Source organism: Helicoverpa armigera, chromosome 2 (genome assembly GCF_030705265.1).
Source record: "Helicoverpa armigera isolate CAAS_96S chromosome 2, ASM3070526v1, whole genome shotgun sequence".
Taxonomy (NCBI): Eukaryota; Metazoa; Arthropoda; class Insecta; order Lepidoptera; family Noctuidae; genus Helicoverpa; species Helicoverpa armigera.
Window position 1 is genome coordinate 6,652,186 of NC_087121.1, and position 19,798 is coordinate 6,671,983.

At 38.9% G+C, this 19,798-nt stretch overlaps 1 protein-coding gene across 1 annotated transcript; it reads left to right on the plus strand.

Annotated features, from left to right (window-relative positions):
* The first annotated feature begins 1,020 nt into the window (after window positions 1-1,020).
* LOC110376105 (kinesin-like protein KIF19) lies at window positions 1,021-19,730 on the plus strand. The gene is made up of 14 exons (XM_049843976.2): window positions 1,021-1,324; window positions 3,102-3,170; window positions 4,087-4,197; window positions 4,810-4,995; window positions 14,421-14,662; window positions 14,835-15,008; window positions 15,599-15,764; window positions 16,072-16,187; window positions 16,385-16,666; window positions 17,144-17,321; window positions 17,698-17,911; window positions 18,230-18,362; window positions 18,631-18,765; window positions 19,201-19,730. Exons 1-14 carry the CDS (start codon window positions 1,226-1,228, stop codon window positions 19,289-19,291), a joined length of 2,196 nt encoding a protein of 731 aa, XP_049699933.2. The 5' UTR covers window positions 1,021-1,225; the 3' UTR covers window positions 19,292-19,730.
* Window positions 19,731-19,798: the final 68 nt, after the last annotated feature.

The window sequence follows — 19,798 nt, forward strand, 5'->3', positions numbered from 1 at the left end:
TTCATCAGACATGAAGAAAAAATCGGTGCAGACCAACGTTTTCTATGATCATGATTAACGGAGTATCAGCATTAGGGGCCGACGCTCCCTGACGTGTGCAAGCGTTCCGACTCCCATACTCCGCGATGAATTGACTTGACAACGGTTTGACAAGGAAATAATAACGCGAGCAGAGAAACAGTTAATCCAGTTAACCATCTTTAGTCTAGCGTCGGAAATGAACCTGTCACCTCATGCGCAGCAGTCGCACTCTACGACGTAGGTACTTATTTATAGGATGCAACCCTACCATCACCCTACCATAAATTTAAAAACCTAATAACATGTCAGTCATGAAAATATACACCTACAAACCGACTGGAGCGGGAAATTCGAATATAGAATTTTTTTTTTTCAATATTTTACTCAAATTAACATAAAAAATATGAGGCTTGATGTTCTCATTTCTACAAAGTTATTATTGATCTACATTAGTAGCAGGGTAGCTCGGATTCCAGAGACAGAAACTTCTTCTCGATATCCAGTCCACACAGTCCCGTGCTCCAGTCGCCCAACGAGAGCCTCGCAAGATACAGGATCTTTGCTTGTTCATTAGACCATTGGAGGCATTGGAGATTGTGTAAATTGGCCAAAGTGGCATTATTTTTAGTCTCTAGATATGATTAAGGATTTATTTTTGACCTAGTCAACTACCCAATTGCCTGGTTTAGGTACCTACGTATATTTGAAACTCAGCAAACCAAAGAAAGGTGGGTAAAATTACTTCCTACCTCTATATACTTCCTTCGTATGTGTGTATGAGAGCACATGTAATAAATATTATTAGCAATATTTATTAGCTCAGTAGGCACCTACGTCGTCTAGTTAGATAGGTAGATACCCAATTCGTAGGATAGTTTGTTGTTGCTTTTATTAATAACAGCATACATGACGGCGCATGAAACTTTTATTTGTGGTGATTAGCTGTTGCCCCAGCGACCGCCCAAAGCGAAGGCTGTATTTTGACCAGTGTTCAGTCCACGTGAAGCGACGCGGGCGGAGAACGTTTGTTTTCGCACCCTTTGAACACCCTTTACTTAATTGTTTACTTCCTTCCTAGATATTGATATAAAAACTATTATTATATGACTATTAATGTTAATTTGTTAGGTGCAATTTATTTTTGAATAAAGTTATCGAGTGCAAATAATTTAGGCTTATCAGTGCAGGACGTCTTTGTGATTGGATGCGTGGGGGTCAACGAAGTGATGCCATGACTCAGAGCAGTCTGGCCTCTGAGAAATCACATGGCAGCATCCGCACGGTTTCTGAAGAGAAGTTGATGGTAAATATTAAGTGTATGCAAACCATACCATTTACAATATTAAGCTAAGCAGGTAGGCAAGTATGTGCAGGTAATATAATATAGAAAATATAAATAAAACGCTAATACATAGGTACCTAATCAAATCACCTATACTTTTACATTCTACTTTTAGGTAGATATACCAACCTACCGACTTCTGTAAATAAGTACCTTCCATTTTAACCATTTATTAGGATCTAAATTGATCTTATATTAACCTGTAAACTGATTACGCCCACTTACTGGTTATTCCCGAAATAGAACATTCACTTATTATTTACTATCGGTACCTACGTAACATAGGTACCGACAATTGTGACTTATGACTACCTAGGTATTATAGTAGGTACCTTAGTCTATTGAGGATCTGATGTCCAAATTTTGTACTTTATATTCGTTCTTTATCTACGTACCAATCTCCCAAATATATTTATGCAAAATAAACACACCAACAGACTTGCAGACGCCCGCGCCGCAGTCTCTAATCTAGAGCGTCGCTTCTAGAGCCATATCAAAAGTTTTATTTTGACCCTTTCTTTGTTTTATAAAGCAGATTTTTGGCATACTTTGGCTATTGCTGCTGAAATGTATGGGCATGTAGGTCCTGTATCTAATAACAAAATGTAGGTAAATAGCTTTTTTGTGAGTAGTGTATTGTTAATTAAGTTAGCATCTATTAAATAGGTTCACTAACTGGTCACAGACCTGGGTAATTTTTCAAGTTCCTAAGTAGGTAACACAATTGTAGATGGATGGTAACAAGTTCATATCTACCCTGAGCTGCAATCAATGTTATGTATCGCTTATATAAAATGATAAGTGAACCGTAATCAGCTATGATCATGACCTCTGTCGTGACATTGGATAGACTTTACTTGCATGGATATAAGAGTATCACATAGCTAGATAGAAATGGTATAATATTCAAATTGTCGAGAAAAAAAACAAATAGTAGATATCTAAATACCTCTGTTAATAAATGTATTCATTACATACATTAAACTTTATGAAGTCTATTGAAAAAAAAAAAACTTATTCCGTCAAGATATCTCCGTAGTGCCTACACAACTACATATTTTAGGTGTTGAACGTATTTGCATAGGTCTATCTATTAATAGATATGTCTGGCCCCGAAACAATAAAAAGGATGCGCTAATATAATCTACGTATCCCGTGTGCTTGCTAACTGCATGGGAACCCACTGGGAACATTGTGTTTTATTGCGAACTAGAATTTATATTATTTTGCTGATAGTTGGGTACCTTTCAGTATTTTAAATGCCTGATCTAGCTTACCTTTTGTTTACATGGTTTTATTTATTTAACAGATTGATGTAAATAATGCAGGCAATGGCGAAATTATGAACCTAAATGTACATTTCTGATAATTTTTATTTAAAATTCAAAAGGTTTAAAAATGATAAGATTTCTACTACAGTCCCGAGATCACGATTGTGATCACCCGATTGTGTGTATTCTTCTCCATTAGGGAAGCATGTAGGGAACTTCCATTCGTAGGTATATGCCACTCGCCATACTGACACTTATTTAAGTCATCTTTCAAGCAATCCATCCATATTTTCTGAGCTGTTCCTCTCCCTCTCCATCCATCTACCTACATCGTGTCATCCCTCCTCATTCCATGCCCATACTATGAAAACCTCTTGCTTCTCTTTTTTTCTGTAACTGTAACTGTGTTCTTAGTGTGTATAGCTCGGAATAATATGATATTGGATGCACGGTGTACTATGCAACAGGTGGCGGTGCGCGTGCGGCCGCAGCGAGCAGATGAAGGTCCCCGGATCGTGCACGTGGTCAGCGATAAGGTTACATGCATTACTTACTAGAATACTCGCTCATCAATCACGCATCAACACAGGTGTCAAACAATTGCACCTAAATCAAAACAATAGCACAGATAATAGACCATTTACTTCAATGACATAGACGGTGTTTATAGAATGTCACGCCATTCTTGATCTCGCTGAATCAATTTGCTATCAATCCCATCGTATTGCTTAGTATCATAACTAAATAAGTATTTAACCAACTATGAAATTAGTTAGGTTTCTGATACAAAAATCTATGCAGGCAGGTACCTACAAACCAACACAAGCATATCTAGGTGTTGCGTGTTGTATGGTATAAGTTCAGTAGAGTGGCTATGGCTATAAGAACCTACCAGTATTTCCATAAAATGGCGCAATACAAGCAGCTGAGTTAATTATAAAATGCTGAATTTACGTTCGTTACTTCACGAACACTAAATTATTCACCTTTCATTACGGTAAAACCTAGGCTGCTGCATAAAAAGCCCCACCATGGCTTATGGCAATGATAATAAATATTTATATATCGCCTTCTATGAAATAAGCCGTAATAAATCTAGGTAATAAAGCTACGTTAATACTGAATGGAAAATTTTATATCCTTATATTTTTGTGTTTTAATGGATTTGCATAGCTAAAATATCATCTATGGTTTTGATTTATCTACTAACTCCTAATTTACCCATGCGAATTCTTAATTGAATCAATGTTCCGCGTGAAACACAATTTGGCGGAAAGCCTATTCACTTTTTTACTTTCAGCTAATAAGGACAGATAGGATTGTCGGTAGCTTAGGTAAAAGTACCACCTAATTGAATATGTTATCTCATCGATCATTAGTTATCAAGCGAACATTGTTATCTGATATATATTTCACATTTACCACCTATCAAACAGATATGTGTGTTATCAGATGCTGGTGTTGGAAGAGGAGGCGGACAGCCGTCGGGACGTGCTGCGTCAGCGACGGCTCAACGACAAACATTACATTTACGACCGCGTGTTTGGCGAAGGGAGCACACAAGTGCGTAACATTTCACCGAACGTAATATTATAACACGTATCATATGACGTATTCAGTATGCAGTCTTGACAGGAAACTATAAGTAGGTACGTCTTCGGCGCTATCCAACATGTATGGCAGAATGCCAAACTACACCAAGCGTCCGCGTGTTCGCAGAACGCTGTTCAGTTTTACTTTGTAGCATAGTATCTAGTTTCAGAAGGGTTTCAGTTTCATCAATGTTAATTTTCACCTATTGATTGATTCTATCTATGTCAGTGAATACATAGAGTTCGATGTCCGCTTTGCAGTAAAGATAGACTGATAAATTGTTGTATAAAATATCAAAACTGCTTGTTTTACGGATTCTGCTGATTTTATTACCTGCTAGCTATAGGTGACTAATACTTTACAACGAAACACGTTGAAATTAACTTAGATTTATACGATTTATTTATTTCAACGAAAAAAAAGCAATTCTTACCTACAAAGCAATGGTCGAATTTTGGTTCTGTTTTTCAAACCCTTTGCTTGCAAGTTGAAAGTCTAGCCTAAACAGCCTTGTAAAAATGTTTTTTTTTTTTTAATATTATTCTTTGGATAAATACTTATTGCTCTTTATCTATGATCTAGGAAGACGTGTACGACGCAGTCTGTGCTCCTCTGGTGGGCGACACGTTGAAAGGTTTCGCGGGGGCTGTGTTCGCGTATGGAGCCACTGGTGCTGGCAAAACGTACACCATGACAGGCCTTATGTCCCGCGCGCTGAGTCATCTCTTCGCCAGCATCGCTGAGAGTGAACAGCCTGACTCATACGAGGTAAGTCATGGTTCATCTATGTATTTACCATCTATGTATTGTAGGTGAAAGGAAGAGCGAAATATGGTTACTCAAATAAGGAAATTCATTTGATAAAAGCAATGGAAAATGGTTATCATGAGGTAAATAAAGTCTCTTTACGAAATTACCATAATTATCACATAATTTATATCAATACCTACCTACTTATAAGAATGTTTTTTTTTTGTTGTAAAACGAAGCGACGAATACTTACATTACAATAACACTTCACGGCCTTTCGCTGATATTTATCGTAAAAGCCTTACGTGAAAAGTCGTATCATTATAGTCTCATTCACTTTCAGACCTGAGTTGGAAACGCACCATCATTGTGGGTTTTAGTGAAATAGAAGCGGCGTCCCCAGGGTCGGCCGAATCTCTATTACCGCTTCATTTGTTACTTTTTTATGCTTTTACTTTGTTATTAAAATGATAATCAATCTTACCTATTGTTCTATCAGATGTTTTTTTGATTTATAAACTCTATCGCATATGTAGATGTAATTTGGGTACATAATATTTAGTGAAAAAGAAATTTAGCTACTGGAGATTATAGGAATGTCTTAAATTCGCTAATTAAAATGTTATGATATTTTTCAGTTGTCGTAAGTTGTTTGGTATTTATAAATCTTAACTAAACTCACGACTTGGCCTGTGCAAACAAAATTGTGTGACTCTGGTATTACCAATAACGTCAACAGTACTTATGTGCTATGAAACTATGAAATCTCTAGGAATGCTATTTGTCATGAGTTATTTATGTTTATACCTTGGCACTACATACTCTTTGCGATATTTGTTATATAAGACGAGAGAAAAGTACGAAACTGTTGAAGATTTATCGTCGAGCAAATAATAGTTTATTTACCATGTAGACAAACGTAGATAATTGTCACCCATATATGAGAGATCGGCGAACACTATTCTACGAAGAACTGAATTCCTTCTTTCTACGAAAAAGTCTGCTTCAAATTATTTTGTCATCAATATTTTACCTTGTTTGTTAAGTATATTAAAGGATTAGTTAACCAATTAGTTACCTGCATTCCTACAGTGGTAGGACCATATAGCGTGACGTTTCAGACCTTGCTTTATATTGTTCAGTCACATCGAACATGGAACTGCATGTTTATTATTGTGCCAGCTTGTTTTAACATTGTTACGCACTTAGCACGTTATAAATTATGTGGATCGAAAAGTTAGAATACAGTGTAAAATAAATAATCGCGGCATTATTCGTGTAATTTGTTCTTTCGGTTCTTTGTCACGCTGACACTCGAGCACATTCACGTGTACGCGAGTGCCAAATAAATGCAATGATTGGCATTTGATTAATTTAATTAACACTCTCTGCTGGCAAGTATAATAATATTTGAGTTACTACCTAGCTGTTAGGTTTCCTCTTAGAATGTTTCATTTTGAAATGGACCTGAATTCAGTATATTGCGTCCAACTGACGTCTAAAATACGAGAGGTAGAAAAATATAAAGGATGGCATGGGTAGGTACATATACAAACATACGGCATCCAAAAATTCATTTTTGGAAGTGAAGCAACGTTATAAAAAGGTTCAAGTATCGTCTTCATAATAATTCATTAGACATCGTACCCGTGTTTTGCATACCTAGAGAGATGACTGATCTTATATAACTTTTATCGGATATTAACAACTTACCTATGAGCTATCAGTAAGATAACGAGCAAGTTCAGTAATTCTCGTAGAGGTCGAACATTCGTTCACTCTGTTCACCTTACCTTATAGAAGTCGGTAAGTGTGAGATTAGTCGATAGGGTGGGTACTGTGGGTAGGTGGGCAATATGTAAATGTGGGGGGGGCTGACCGCAAGTCGACGCTGGCGACCTTGACCAAACGGAAGTTCTTTACTGTTTTTCATGCATATTTACGAACCCCGCTGAAATTGCACGAGCCATGAAATCCATAGTTTGATAGATTTTTTTATTCCTTTGTTTGGTATTTTGTATATACTCTTCGTTGTTAATAGCCTTTTTTATTATATCACTGCAGGGCACAGGCTTCTTCTCATACAGAGAAGGCAACTAAATTCTCATAAAAATTACACTCTGACAGAAATTATCAATTCGATCTATCAACATACAAAATATTGTTGTTGAACATGGCAATGACAAGGAAAAGGTCTTCAAACGTGCTTTCAAACCCAGTTAGTTAAACCACTGCACTCAATTTCTCAGGTAACCAACAGCACTTGTATCACGTAGGTACTATTTACCATGCAACATAATATTTTGCTAGGTTAAGGTGAAGGGTATGTTACATACATAATTTATTGTAATTACCTGTAATAATAGTGGCACAAGTTCTTTGATAAAACTCAAATTCAAATAATTTTTCAAAGACACTTGGAATTTTCCAGTAAGTTACCTATCTGTTCTTCGATTGACCTCGGAGTCAAGATCCGAGTGGTATGTGCTATCCATTAGATTGATGAGCTTGTTCAGTACCCTAATAAGCAAACCGTTAAAGTGAAGTTGATTTATTCATATTTTTATTAAAATATTTTCTTTTCTTCCTGCTTGCTTTTCATTGAAAGAGTCGTAAAGTATGTAATAACAAAATCAATTATTATCTATACATATAATAAATCTGTAAAAAAACTGTGTCTGTACATTGAATATATTAAAAAAATAATAATTGGGTGGGGTTTAGAATCAGTAATGGAGCACAAATCCAAAAAAAAAATTCTGTCTGTTTGTCTGTATGTCTGTATGTCTGTATATCTGTATGTCTGTATGTCTGTTTGTTTGTACACGCTAATCTTCGGAACTACTGGACGGATTTCAATGATTTTTTCTTTGTTGTATCAGTATTAAGCCTGGTCAACATATAGGCTATAATTTATCTTCGAAACTTGAAGACCTGGTGCAGAACTCCAACAGACCAATAAAACTATAAGAGATACAAATATGGTGTCATGGCAAAAATTGTTTCATTTGATGAGCATTTTCAGCTGAGATAATAAATTTTAAGATCTGGAACACCTGATGTGGAACCCCAAGAGCCCAGCTTCTCTGTACCATATACAGGTATGACGTTTTAGCAAAAGTTGTTCAATTTGATAAGCACTTTCTATTGACTTATACAAATTGAAGATCTAAAACACCTGATGTGGAACTCCAGGGGCCCAGATAGACTATAGCATATAGAGGTATGACGTTTTAGCAAAAGTTGTTCAATCTGATAAGCATTCTCTGTTGACTTATAAAAATTGAAGATGTAAAATACCTTATGTGGAACTCCAGGAGCCCTGCTAGACTATATGAAGCATATGAAGATATGACGTTTTAGCAAACGTGGGGCCGAAGCCAACACGCTGAAGCCCTTTTGAGACAACTTTAATGAAATGGTGACACAAAACCGACGATTATCCCTTTATACACTATAGAAATGAACCCAAGGACAATCCCCGGTGGACGTCGTTAAAAAAAGACAATCCCCGGTTCTGTGCTAAACTATTGCTAACTATGGACGAAAACTACTTGGGCTATTGTGATGGGATGTTAGTGGATGACAATGTATTAGGTACATGTAAAAACGGCAGGTGGAGACTCGCCACCTCACTTATTGGGCCCCCGGGAACCAGTCACTGAATAGCAACAAGAGGGCAGGGACATGAGCGGCTGAAGGGTGAGGATACCTCGGCGGTCTTTAAACGCAGATTACGCGCTCCCTGTGCTTACCATGAGGCACCTACCCTCCGAGCAGGGCTACTAATCCTGCTCTAGCGACTCTACTCTGGACGGCCAAGCCAAGCCAGAGGCGTGAGACCTACCCCCGTCATGGTTCACTCTGACCGGCCGGAGATGGGGGACAGTATACACTCCCTGGAGAACTCAGTCCCGCGGGGTCGCTACTCCCCGTCATCAGCCTCAGATGTCCTGCGGTGCCTATATCTCATTATTATTGTCGTTATTATGTAATTTCTTTCTTTATATCTCATGAGCCTTTGTCCCAATTATGTTAGGGTCGACATCCAGTCACGATGCAACTGAGTACCAGTGTTTTACAAGGAGCGACTGCTTATCTGACCTCCACAACCCGGTTACCCGCTCAACCCAACACCCCTTGGTAAGACTTACTGGCTTCTGACTACCCATAACGACTGCCAAGAATGTTCAATGACAGTTGGAACCTACAGTTTAACATCCCCTCCAAATAACGGTCATTGGTATCCAAAATATACGTAGAAAGTACATACGAACTTAGAAAACTTGCATTGGCAGGCACTTGCCAGACCTGGAATCAAAGACGCACGCTCATACTTGAGAGATTGGTTCTCTACCCACTAAACCAACACGAATTCCACTAAGTCACCACGACTTTGTCATCTATTTCATGTTTTTTTACGTAATAATACGTGTAATATTTTTGCCTCACACAACTTAAATACGGACTAATTAGAATCACTACTTTTATCCCTATGGTCACGTCTATTGCGACTATTCAGATATTTGATTTTGCTGACCCCGTAGTCGCTGGCATAAGGGACAGGATCCGCGTACGAAGTCGCGGGCAGAAGCTAGTTTTTTAATAAAAACAGTTAATCTTTTTATACAGCCTGTGGGAAACTTCAACCATTTTCCTCCTCAATTAATAATAGGTATACCTATCTATGTAGGTGTTGTGATGATCCTTCCTTATAAGAAATGTGGATCATGTTCTACAAGTAGAACTGTACCGATGTCGCTCATTTTGGAAACGCTCCGATTCTATTCCGAGATTCAATCTCCTTGTAGCTAATTTCAATTCCGAATACAAATTCACACAGTAACTGTTCCCGTAGGTACGTCATTAAACGCTTGTACAATCCCTGAAATAACTCTGTCGCCTCTTGAGACAAACGCGGCATAGGAACGTCGTATCTTATGGATTAATCAGGAGATAAGCAGATAGGTAGCATAGAGGGGGCTCCATCTAAATGACAATATCCATCAAATATACGTTAGTGGTGTGAAGTAGCCCTGTAGGCCACCGGCCGCAAGGTCACTGTCGGTGAAGCGTGGCGCCTCGACTCGCGTGATTGACACCGCGGCAACCATTAACCTATGACGAGGCTTTCTTCAATACACTGACATGCTTTGTACCTACACATATTACCATAGGTGTGTGTCATCATTAACACCCATTTGATAGAAAATAATTTACTCAGAAATCAGTTCTTTCGACACACATTAACGATGGCCAAAGAAGTTTAACTTCTTTTTATAAGTGTACCTAAACGCCACCCTAGACTTTAAGTACCTAGTTACATTACGTTCCAATCAAGCCATATAAATAAATGGTTGGGAATCTCACTACAAATGTCTTAATATCAGGAAAATTCACTGAAAAGTATCAGAAAAACTCACAACAATGACACAGCGCCACGATAACATCGGTTGACGATGCCTCATAAATCAAATAGTAATCTGTATAGTAGGTACATTATGTTTTCCACCGTGATACCATATTAATGCCGTCGATCTATTTATGTGCGGCCCCCCTTCTATCTTATACAGAGATGTCGAGGCAAGTCAAGTTCGTTCGCGGGCCATGAAATTAGCTTACCTACGTCACTCGTCACATGTCAGTATAAGAAAGTAGTTCTAAAATATTCAAGGTTATCGTGAGACGAGCTATTCTATTAACCTAAGCACGCGAGCGTGACCAGTGGCCAGTGATAATAACCATAGGTAACGAGTAACAAACAGGTGCAGTTGAATACAACTGTTTGTATTATCGCAACCATGAGTAATAATTGTACTTATCAAACTTCATTCAACAATGTTAAATAATGATTTGCATATTATTTTCGTATTCGAAATTCGAGCGTTTTACATTAAACCTTTTCTTAGGGGTTGACCTCAATTAACACAGTTTTTAATAAGGCTTGCTATTTGTGGGGCGACATTCTAGGACAAGCCATTGCAGACTCCGCGTGGCCTTTACCTAGTTAAGTGAGCTGGTTAGCGGAAATCTTGTTTCATTAATAGCATTAATGTACCTATTAATAATGATTGATTTGGCAGAAAGTTTCAATTAATGCATCATTTCATAGTAGGGTTTAGAATTATTGTTTGCGGCATTCGTTGTAATAAAGGTAATTTGCCGTTTGTTGCTTGCATAAGTGATACGAAAAAGGCCATATCAATAAAATTAAAATCACATTACTAAATTCAACAATCATGTTAATTTTCCCACACGTTTCCAAGGTTTGAATGAATAAATGTGCAACTGAATACAAAAATTTATTTCTGTTTTAATTAAACAATGGAAAATATTAGAAATAGATTACAATTTTCTAGAAGGCCTTTCGCGATCTAGTGTTATGATAACTGGCGAACAACAACTCCAATAGCTTCACAATACAAACAGTGGAAGTGGAGCATCGAGCCCGTTGCGCTTTAGTGAAACGTTTAAGTCGCTTTGTGTATTGCATCTGATAACACTGCACTGCATTAATGTTTATTTGATGCGCATTGTGGATTTGCGCACTGGTGGCCAAATCCATTTATAACGTAACTCGACTCCTTCGTCTTTTACGGCGAGCATCTGAACTGGAATGAGTAATTCTTTTGTTTTTATTTAATACTTTTTTATTTCGATAGCGTTCACTTGTATACGTCAGCTGAGGGTCACCAAATTAATCTGAGAAAAATATAATGAGTAAAATACATAGTTTAGTCACATGTTTTGCAAATATGTAAGAATTTACTCATGAATGAGGATAAAACAAATGCATAGGTTTATTTGAATTGATCATGACTGTTTGCTGTAGTGTTCCAGTTGTAAAAAACACAGTTTAAGGATTTGTGGTTTGCGGTTTGCCTTCTTACAACATTGTTATAAAAAGATTAGAAAAAGTCTTGGGGACTTTTTTGCAATTTATTAGGATAAAGGAGTAACACATCTATATGCATAACTATTTGTGAAAAGTGGACGTCAATCCACATTTATTGTCACAATGTCGTGACAACATGGTCTAATGCAAAAGTTAATTAGATAATGCGAGTACAGTAATAAGCTATAGTTAGTTCATAATATGGCGAGCACTTAGAATACACGCTCTACTAGTCAATTATTGATTGAAATGCACTGTAGTAATCGTGGATATGAAATCATGATCTTATTTTCAGTTCAAATACATCAGCTCGTCATCAGGTTTCAGTTATTTTATAGTACTGCCGACTGCATTTAGCTACAATCGTAAAACGGTGCAATATTTAGAGTTCTTGTTGTTATAACACCACTCTTGCACTACGTAACCTGTACATACATATACCAGTGAATATAATTAACCCAGTGAAAGGAATGGGCGCTAGCGTAGAAACGAAAAATGTATTACACAAAATACTTATGTACATAGTACAAAAAAAATACTTTTAATAAGAAAAAATGTATTATATATATTTTAAAGATTATACTTATTTTATGAAAGAGTCTATGTATACCTATAAAGTATGTACACAATTGTAAAATGTAACTTATATTGAGTAAACACAAAATGAATACTTTAAAATTATTAAATATCCAACTCTAATCTTTCCGCGCAGGAATCAGACCCGTGTCGTAGTACGTAGACCTGTCGTAGTACGCGTAGCTGGATGTCGTAGCATTCGTAGCGTGATCACTTTCTTCTATGATTCGTAGCCCCTTTTCGTAGCATTGTATAAATGGTTACAAAAAATGCAGACTCCATTTTTTTGGCGTAAAGATTATATAAATTGGGTAATACTTAGTGGCAAATTATTTAAGGGGAGCATTTATCAATTAGTATAAATATTTGTTAGGCCATTAACCCACTTAAAAATACTCTACTATAGCTGGCTAGGTCTTTGAAAAGTTTCTCTTTCTCTCATAATAAGGCCGCATTCAGAAAGGTTGCCTGACAATGACAAATAGTTACCAGTGAAAACAGAAAAAAAGTACCTAACTCGCAATTTGAAATTATTTATTTATGAATTGTACATTTGACTTACTATTTCTTATCGATTTTATCGTGAATGATGGTCGGAAATGTTGTTTGCGTACTCTGTGTACATTTAGATATTTGATATTCATAAAGACCGAAATGGATGTTTGCCGTATATCGAAGCGTGCAATCAATAGGGTGTGTTGGTACATTCCACTGTGGACTAACGATCCCTTAATGGTCATGGCTGTTTGACATGTGCGAGAAGTAAACAGTTTAGCGGCTATTATGCCCGGTTTACACTTTGTTAAGTTAACACTGCAGGTGATTAGTGCAGGTGTTTAGTAATCAAGGTGTGAACGGAAGCGTAAAGTGATTAGTGTTAAGTGATACGTGATATTAGTACTTATTGATTAGTGCGAGTGAATAGAATCAAGGTCTATTTTTGTTGTTAAGTGACTACCCCCTCTCAACTTTTCTACTACCCTCTCTCGCAATTTGCCTGTACTAATCAGTGTGTAAATACGTGTGTGTTAAGTGCGCAGTGTCAAGTTCAAAGCGAAAATGAAGTGGACGGAACAACATACTTTATAATTCGTACAAGAATACATAAAGTTTGAATGCCTATACAATGTTAAGTGCGCAGAATTTAAAAACAAACAGTTGAGAGATGCGGCCCTATTGAAACTGAGTGAAGCGATGGGAATTCCCGATTTCAAAATTGAGTTCATTTTCTATATCAGATACCACAACAGATACAATCTCCTTAATTATTTGTCTCAATATTAGGCGCTGTTCATCTTCCATTTCTAGAGACACTATGCACAACGCACGGTACCACTATGAGCTTCTTCCTAAACACTGTGTAAACGGGGATGGAAAAGACTACTTAACACTTGAGACTTATCGCGTAAAGTTAACGCTTATCACTTATCACTTCACACTTCGCAAAGTGTAAACCGGCCTTTACTGTTTCAATGAAAGAAATGTAGAATCGAATGTCTTCGGTCAACAGTCGATTAAGGCCGAATATATTTGAAATTGGAAAGTATAAGTAAATACGTAGTATGTACATACTAGTACATGTAGTAGTATGTACAAGTCGTGGAATAATTTCGTCAAATAACATTTATCATTAGCTTCATTATTTAGTCTTTATTTTGACAGGAGGGCTGTACCTGCCCTTTCAGAACCTTCACAGCGCACCCAAAGCGATCATTATGATAATGACTTACTCCCATAGCCGTTTTGTTTGTACTCATTAATTTAGCATAACCAGTATTTTGTCACTTTACCAGTAATTATGATAGCAGTTGAAAATAATTGGCTTGATGTTTTTTAATTGACAACTGGAAAAGTCACACTTAGGTACCAAATATTATTCAGATCCACAGGCCAATGTTGATGAGACTCCGTATTACTTGTTCAAAAAGGCGTATTTTGAATGTTTCGGTTTACTTCAAATCGTATGTTACAGGTAAAAATGTCGTACATCGAAATATACAACGAGGTAATTCGGGACTTGCTGAACCCGAGTGCGGGACCCCTGGAGCTTCGAGACGAAGGTGGCAGTGGGGCTCCCGTGGTGGCAGGACTTAGTGAACTGAAAGCCAACAGTGCTGCTCATGTAGCAGAGCTGCTGGCTAGGGGGGACAGATCTCGTACTGCAGAACCTACACATGCAAACCAACACTCTTCCAGAGGACATGCTCTCTTAAGGTATCATTCATTCTGAAGATGAAAGATAATTCTTTTCGGTTTTGTTGATAGATATGGGTTTCTTATCCCTTTTGATCGATTTCCTTGTGTAAAATTCCGGATCTTTGTTTTCTGAAATTTTAGATTGTTGGACTGCACATGTTTACATTATTAATGCTGATATCCTTTACAGTGTAACAGTAAGTCAACAAGTAGAGAAAGGTACGCAACGCGGGCGTTTGTTCCTCATTGACTTGGCGGGGTCTGAGCGCGCCGGGCTGCGCTCGCGACGCCTAGAGGGAGCTCATATCAACCGATCTTTGCTAGCGCTTGGAAATTGCATCATGGCTCTTTCTGGAGGAGCGAGGTAACTATCCGGTGAACAGTTTAGTTGCTGGTGTACTCGCTTGATTCTCAGGTCATTTTATGGTACCTGCTGTTAGGTATTTTACGTTGAGTAGGTGAAGCGCCTTTTATTATTGTCATTGCAACTAAGCGCTTGTCACCTGTTTGATGATTGTTTAATTTAAAGGCTTGATAATACCTATGCGTTACAAGTAAATAATATGGAATTTATGAAATCCTTTGTAATTCGACATCGTTCAATATCTGTGATGAAGGTATCGATTCCTATATAGTAATGGCAAAGGTTTAGAAAGTCAAATAGTCAGATCATTTATTTCATTTAGGCCTTTACAAGCACTTATGAACGTCGTAAATAGTTTGATTCTAGTTGCTCATTCCAAAAGTAGCTTCCTATGGAAGAACGGGCGAGTATCTCCATAGTTACTCTTATTAAAAATAGTATGGTAAAAATGGTATGGAGGTCGTCCAATAAGTCGACAGTCTTAATTCATGCGGCCGTAAATTAAGATCCATCCATCTTTCGGTTGTTTGTAGAAACAACCGAAATCAGTTGAACAGTTTTCTTAGTCTTCGATACTCCAAATGTCGCAGGTACGTGAACTACCGCGACTCGAAGCTGACCCGACTGCTGCGCGAGGTGCTGGGGGGGCGCTGCCGCACCGCCATGGTGGCGCACGTGGCTCCCGGCGCTGCACACCGCGACACTACGCGATCCACCTTGCATTACGCGCAAAAAGCCTCTTCCATCACCAACAAGGTTGGCTCACATAGGAACCTCTTTAAAAATGTAGTCACTTGTTTCTTAAGCGATTTTTAATGGCATATCGATTTTTATACATTTATGTGTACTCTTTATGTGCTTTCAAGATCAAATATGTTATGTTATTGTTTAAATTATGTTTACATTAGAGCGTTCCTGGTTTCCTTAACAAAAATCTAAGTTAAAGGCAGTTTTTATACATAGGTAATTAAAATAAGGAACTTAAAATAAATCGGTTGTTTTTGTTTATGGGCAACCAGACAACTTTTTACTAATTTTAATTGGGGAACGTTTTACACTTCAGGTGGAACGAGAATTGGTCGAAACTCCGATGCCTCTTTCACAATATCGGACAGTCATCAACGAACTGCGCGAGGAAATCGCTCGACTGAAACTCAAGATGAAGGACGATAGAACAATGTAGGTTTTTTGCTCAATGACGTAGTGTGTTAAATCCGAATTAAGACGAAGTGTGCTCGGTCAACATACTTCTCGATAATTTTATCTTTTTCTAGAAAATGTCCGATGCACATTTTTGCAAAAGCATATCAGGTTAACGTTCTTTAAAATATTTTTTTTATTCTCAATAGTAATGTACCTACTGTTTCATGATACAGTAAACCAAAGGAGTTCCAAATGGTTGAAGAGGAGGTGAGCAAAGAGGATGCAGCGGAGAACGCAGCTCATTTGAAGTCTTTACGCGAAGCCATCGTGTCTACATTCAAGCAACAGATGCGACTGCGGAGACGGCTGATGGAGTTGGACAGTCACCTACTGGGGCTAGCGTTAGACGCCGAGAGACAACACGCCGCGATATCTCATTGGGAGGCGAGGTTTAACCGCCTTTACAAACCTATCAACATTCCTGGCTCCAGACTCAGTACACAGCAGAGTTACAGGTAGGTACATTACATTACCGAGACACAAAGATTAGTCTCTAAGATTGATTATAAGAGATCGCTCTTAGCGATGAGACTGCCCATTATGTCACCTACTTGTATTATTTTTAAGATACCTACATAATAAAATATGTTTATCTGGGACATGTTTCCTATGCAAAGACAACGACCTTCAAATCAGCCGCAAACTCAACTGCTTTAGGTAATTCCCGCACTATATCTACCAAGTGAATCGCACACGTATCAACCGTTTTACTGCGAACAGGCCAATATTCACTTTCTATGATACTCGTATCTATCAATATTGAGATAACGTTAAACCTAGTTTGTGTAAATGATCAAAACTATGAACACTTTACTGCAATGACGATACACCTACATTTGGGAAAATGTAGGACGTTTGGTCTCGCTGATGGGTTTGCTTTTGCCCCTGGTCCCAAAAAGGGTCATGTTTAAGCCCCAAATTGTTATACCCAGGGGCGGTACAGGGTTGTCCTCCAGCAGCAGCGAGCGGGCCGAGGCCGAGGTGGCGGTGGAGCAGGCGTGGGCCGAGCTCGCCGCCGTGGAGCGCGAGCAGGAGTCCGCGCGAACCGAGAGGGAACGCGTCGAGAGACAACTGGAGCAAGTGCGCCTGAGAGGGGCGCAGTTGGAACAGGTTTTTCTAATTTATTATTGCCAGCATACCGTTAACTTAAAAGCTTAGCAATCAATTACAGCTGTTCCCAATATTATATGGCTTTGCTTACTAGAGATAGATTTTTGACATTAGCCCCCAAAAGTAGATAATGTCAAATGCATATCTAAGCAAAACCACAGATAGATAGAATATTGGACCCGGGTAGATAGTGACTCATTGGTTTTGGACTTCTTCTTCTTTCATCTTTTGCTCAAGTCACCTTTTGCTTGAACGTACACACGATTGCTCCTCGTAGGGACTTCAAATGAGTTGCGTTCTCCACTGAATCCTCTTTGCTCGACTCCTTTTCAACCATATGTATACTTAGAGTTAATAATTGCTTGTATAATTCCAGGAGTTACCAGCGACCATCAGCAGCGGGCCGGAGCGCGAGGTGCTGGCGCTGGTGTGCCGCGTGCACGAGCTGGAGGCCGACAAGCTGGCGCTGCAGGGCGAGCGCGCGGCGCGGGCGCACGAGCTGCGGCGCCGCGACCTCGCGCTGCAGCGCCGCGACGCGCAGCGCCGCCTGTCCGACGAGATCATCACCCGCCAGAGGAGAGCGCTGCAAGGTTCGCTATAGTCTTATTAAAGCTATTGGCGTCCCCATAAAAAACATTATTCGACATAATAATTATCACTCTCCTTACCTTTTTTCGGCAAACTGATAAAGTTCGAAGAAGCTTCTGTCTTTATGAACAGTATTACCTTACAGGTCTGATAGGTGTTCCTACCCCAATCGAAGCATTTAGGTAATTTGGGAAATATTAATTGTTAGGGGACCCCGTATAGTTCACACGGCGGTAGCTATGCTGGGGCATGGGGGGACCAGTAACTTTCAACATACGTTTTTATTTATCATGCTATAAACTGTATTGTTCCTCCATTAGACGTAGGCGTCGGCGTTCCCCCCGAGCTAGCTCAACTGTACGAGTTATACCAACAAGAGATCCACGCATCCACGTACACAGAGAGCAACGACATTTACACGCCTCCCTACCGCTTGCCGCCTATTTCTACCAGGTACTAGCTTTTTATATTTAGTTTTCTGTAGCAGGTCTACGGTACGATTTTTCAATAAAAAAAAGGAAAATAACTCAGTAACAGCCTCCATTCTACCAATCCCAGTTTACTGAAATCTACTGAAACGATTTTTTTTACAGAATTTTTGCACGGCTGAGACCTTTGAAATGCTTTTGTGTTAAACAGCCCAGCCTATTTTTTTTAGTCACTTCAACGTGTATATTAGTACTGTAAGAACTAATAACGACTAGTATGCTTATTGTCCCAGCATGTCTGAGCTGACGTGGTCGGAGAGCTCGAGCGGGTCGGGGCGCGGCTCGAGCTCGGGCTCGGGCGGCACGCTCGCCTACGACTACCGCCTGCCGCGCCTCGCGCCCACCCCAAGGCCCAGGACCAGATACAGGTAACATTCTAGCTTAGTATAGGTAATACCCATGACCAGCGGAGGTGTAATAACGCAAAATCTGTAAAGATGTAGTGTCGCCAAAATGCGGGTGTATGGGGGAAAAGAAACGTTACTAGCTCCTCCCTTGCACCCGCCCTATTTTTAAAACCAATCAATCTAGACCAAGCTTTGACAGATCCATACGCCTCCTCCAAGAATCTCCTACGCCTCGTTAGTTTAATAGTAACTGACCGTTTTTGTTACCGTTACTTGGCCTAAAAGAAGACTCCTGAACTACCTGCCTTATGGTCTATGGCATCTCCGCTCTTCTTTCCTTTGATTCGTTCTATTGGATATCAGCTTAAATCAGCTACTGCTGTTACAATACTACTAAATACTTACCTTCATTCAAGTGAAAGCTAGCCTGGACTTTAATTTACCTTTTGATTTCAGTCAAGCAAGTGCCTCAGCGCTTAAACGTTACGCGAGTGATGACAGCCTGGTGACGGCCGGTCACCGCGGCGACGACGAACCCGTGCCTTGACTTCACTAGTCACCCCTTACCTGGTTTCTCTTCTTCTATCTGGTTGGCATACATGGGCAAATGCTAAGGGCATTTCTAAGCCAAAGTTGACTTAATGGGCAAAGGCCTTAATGTCGATGACAATGTTTTCAAGTCGCACAAAGTTGTATTTAAAAATAGTCCTTCCTGGTGTTTTAATATTTGTTGTACTTTAGCTAGGTTTTATCCATCGTCAGTTTGAGTCCTTACTTGATTTTGGCTTTAAATGTGTGAAGTGATAGAATGTTGCAGTATTGGTTTTACCCGCGTTGAAAACACTATGTTGAAGTTGCGTTTAGGTCACTTTAGTGGTGTTGTGAATGGTTGTAACTATCTGTTTGTTAATTTAGGCGTATTATAAGATATTGTGATTTTTTGTAAATGATCCAATAAATATAATCGCCACTTGTTTGGCATAGAATTGCAGTTGTTTTATTTAGCTTTATACACGACCTACACGATACTTGTACTTATCGTATATGCAGATAA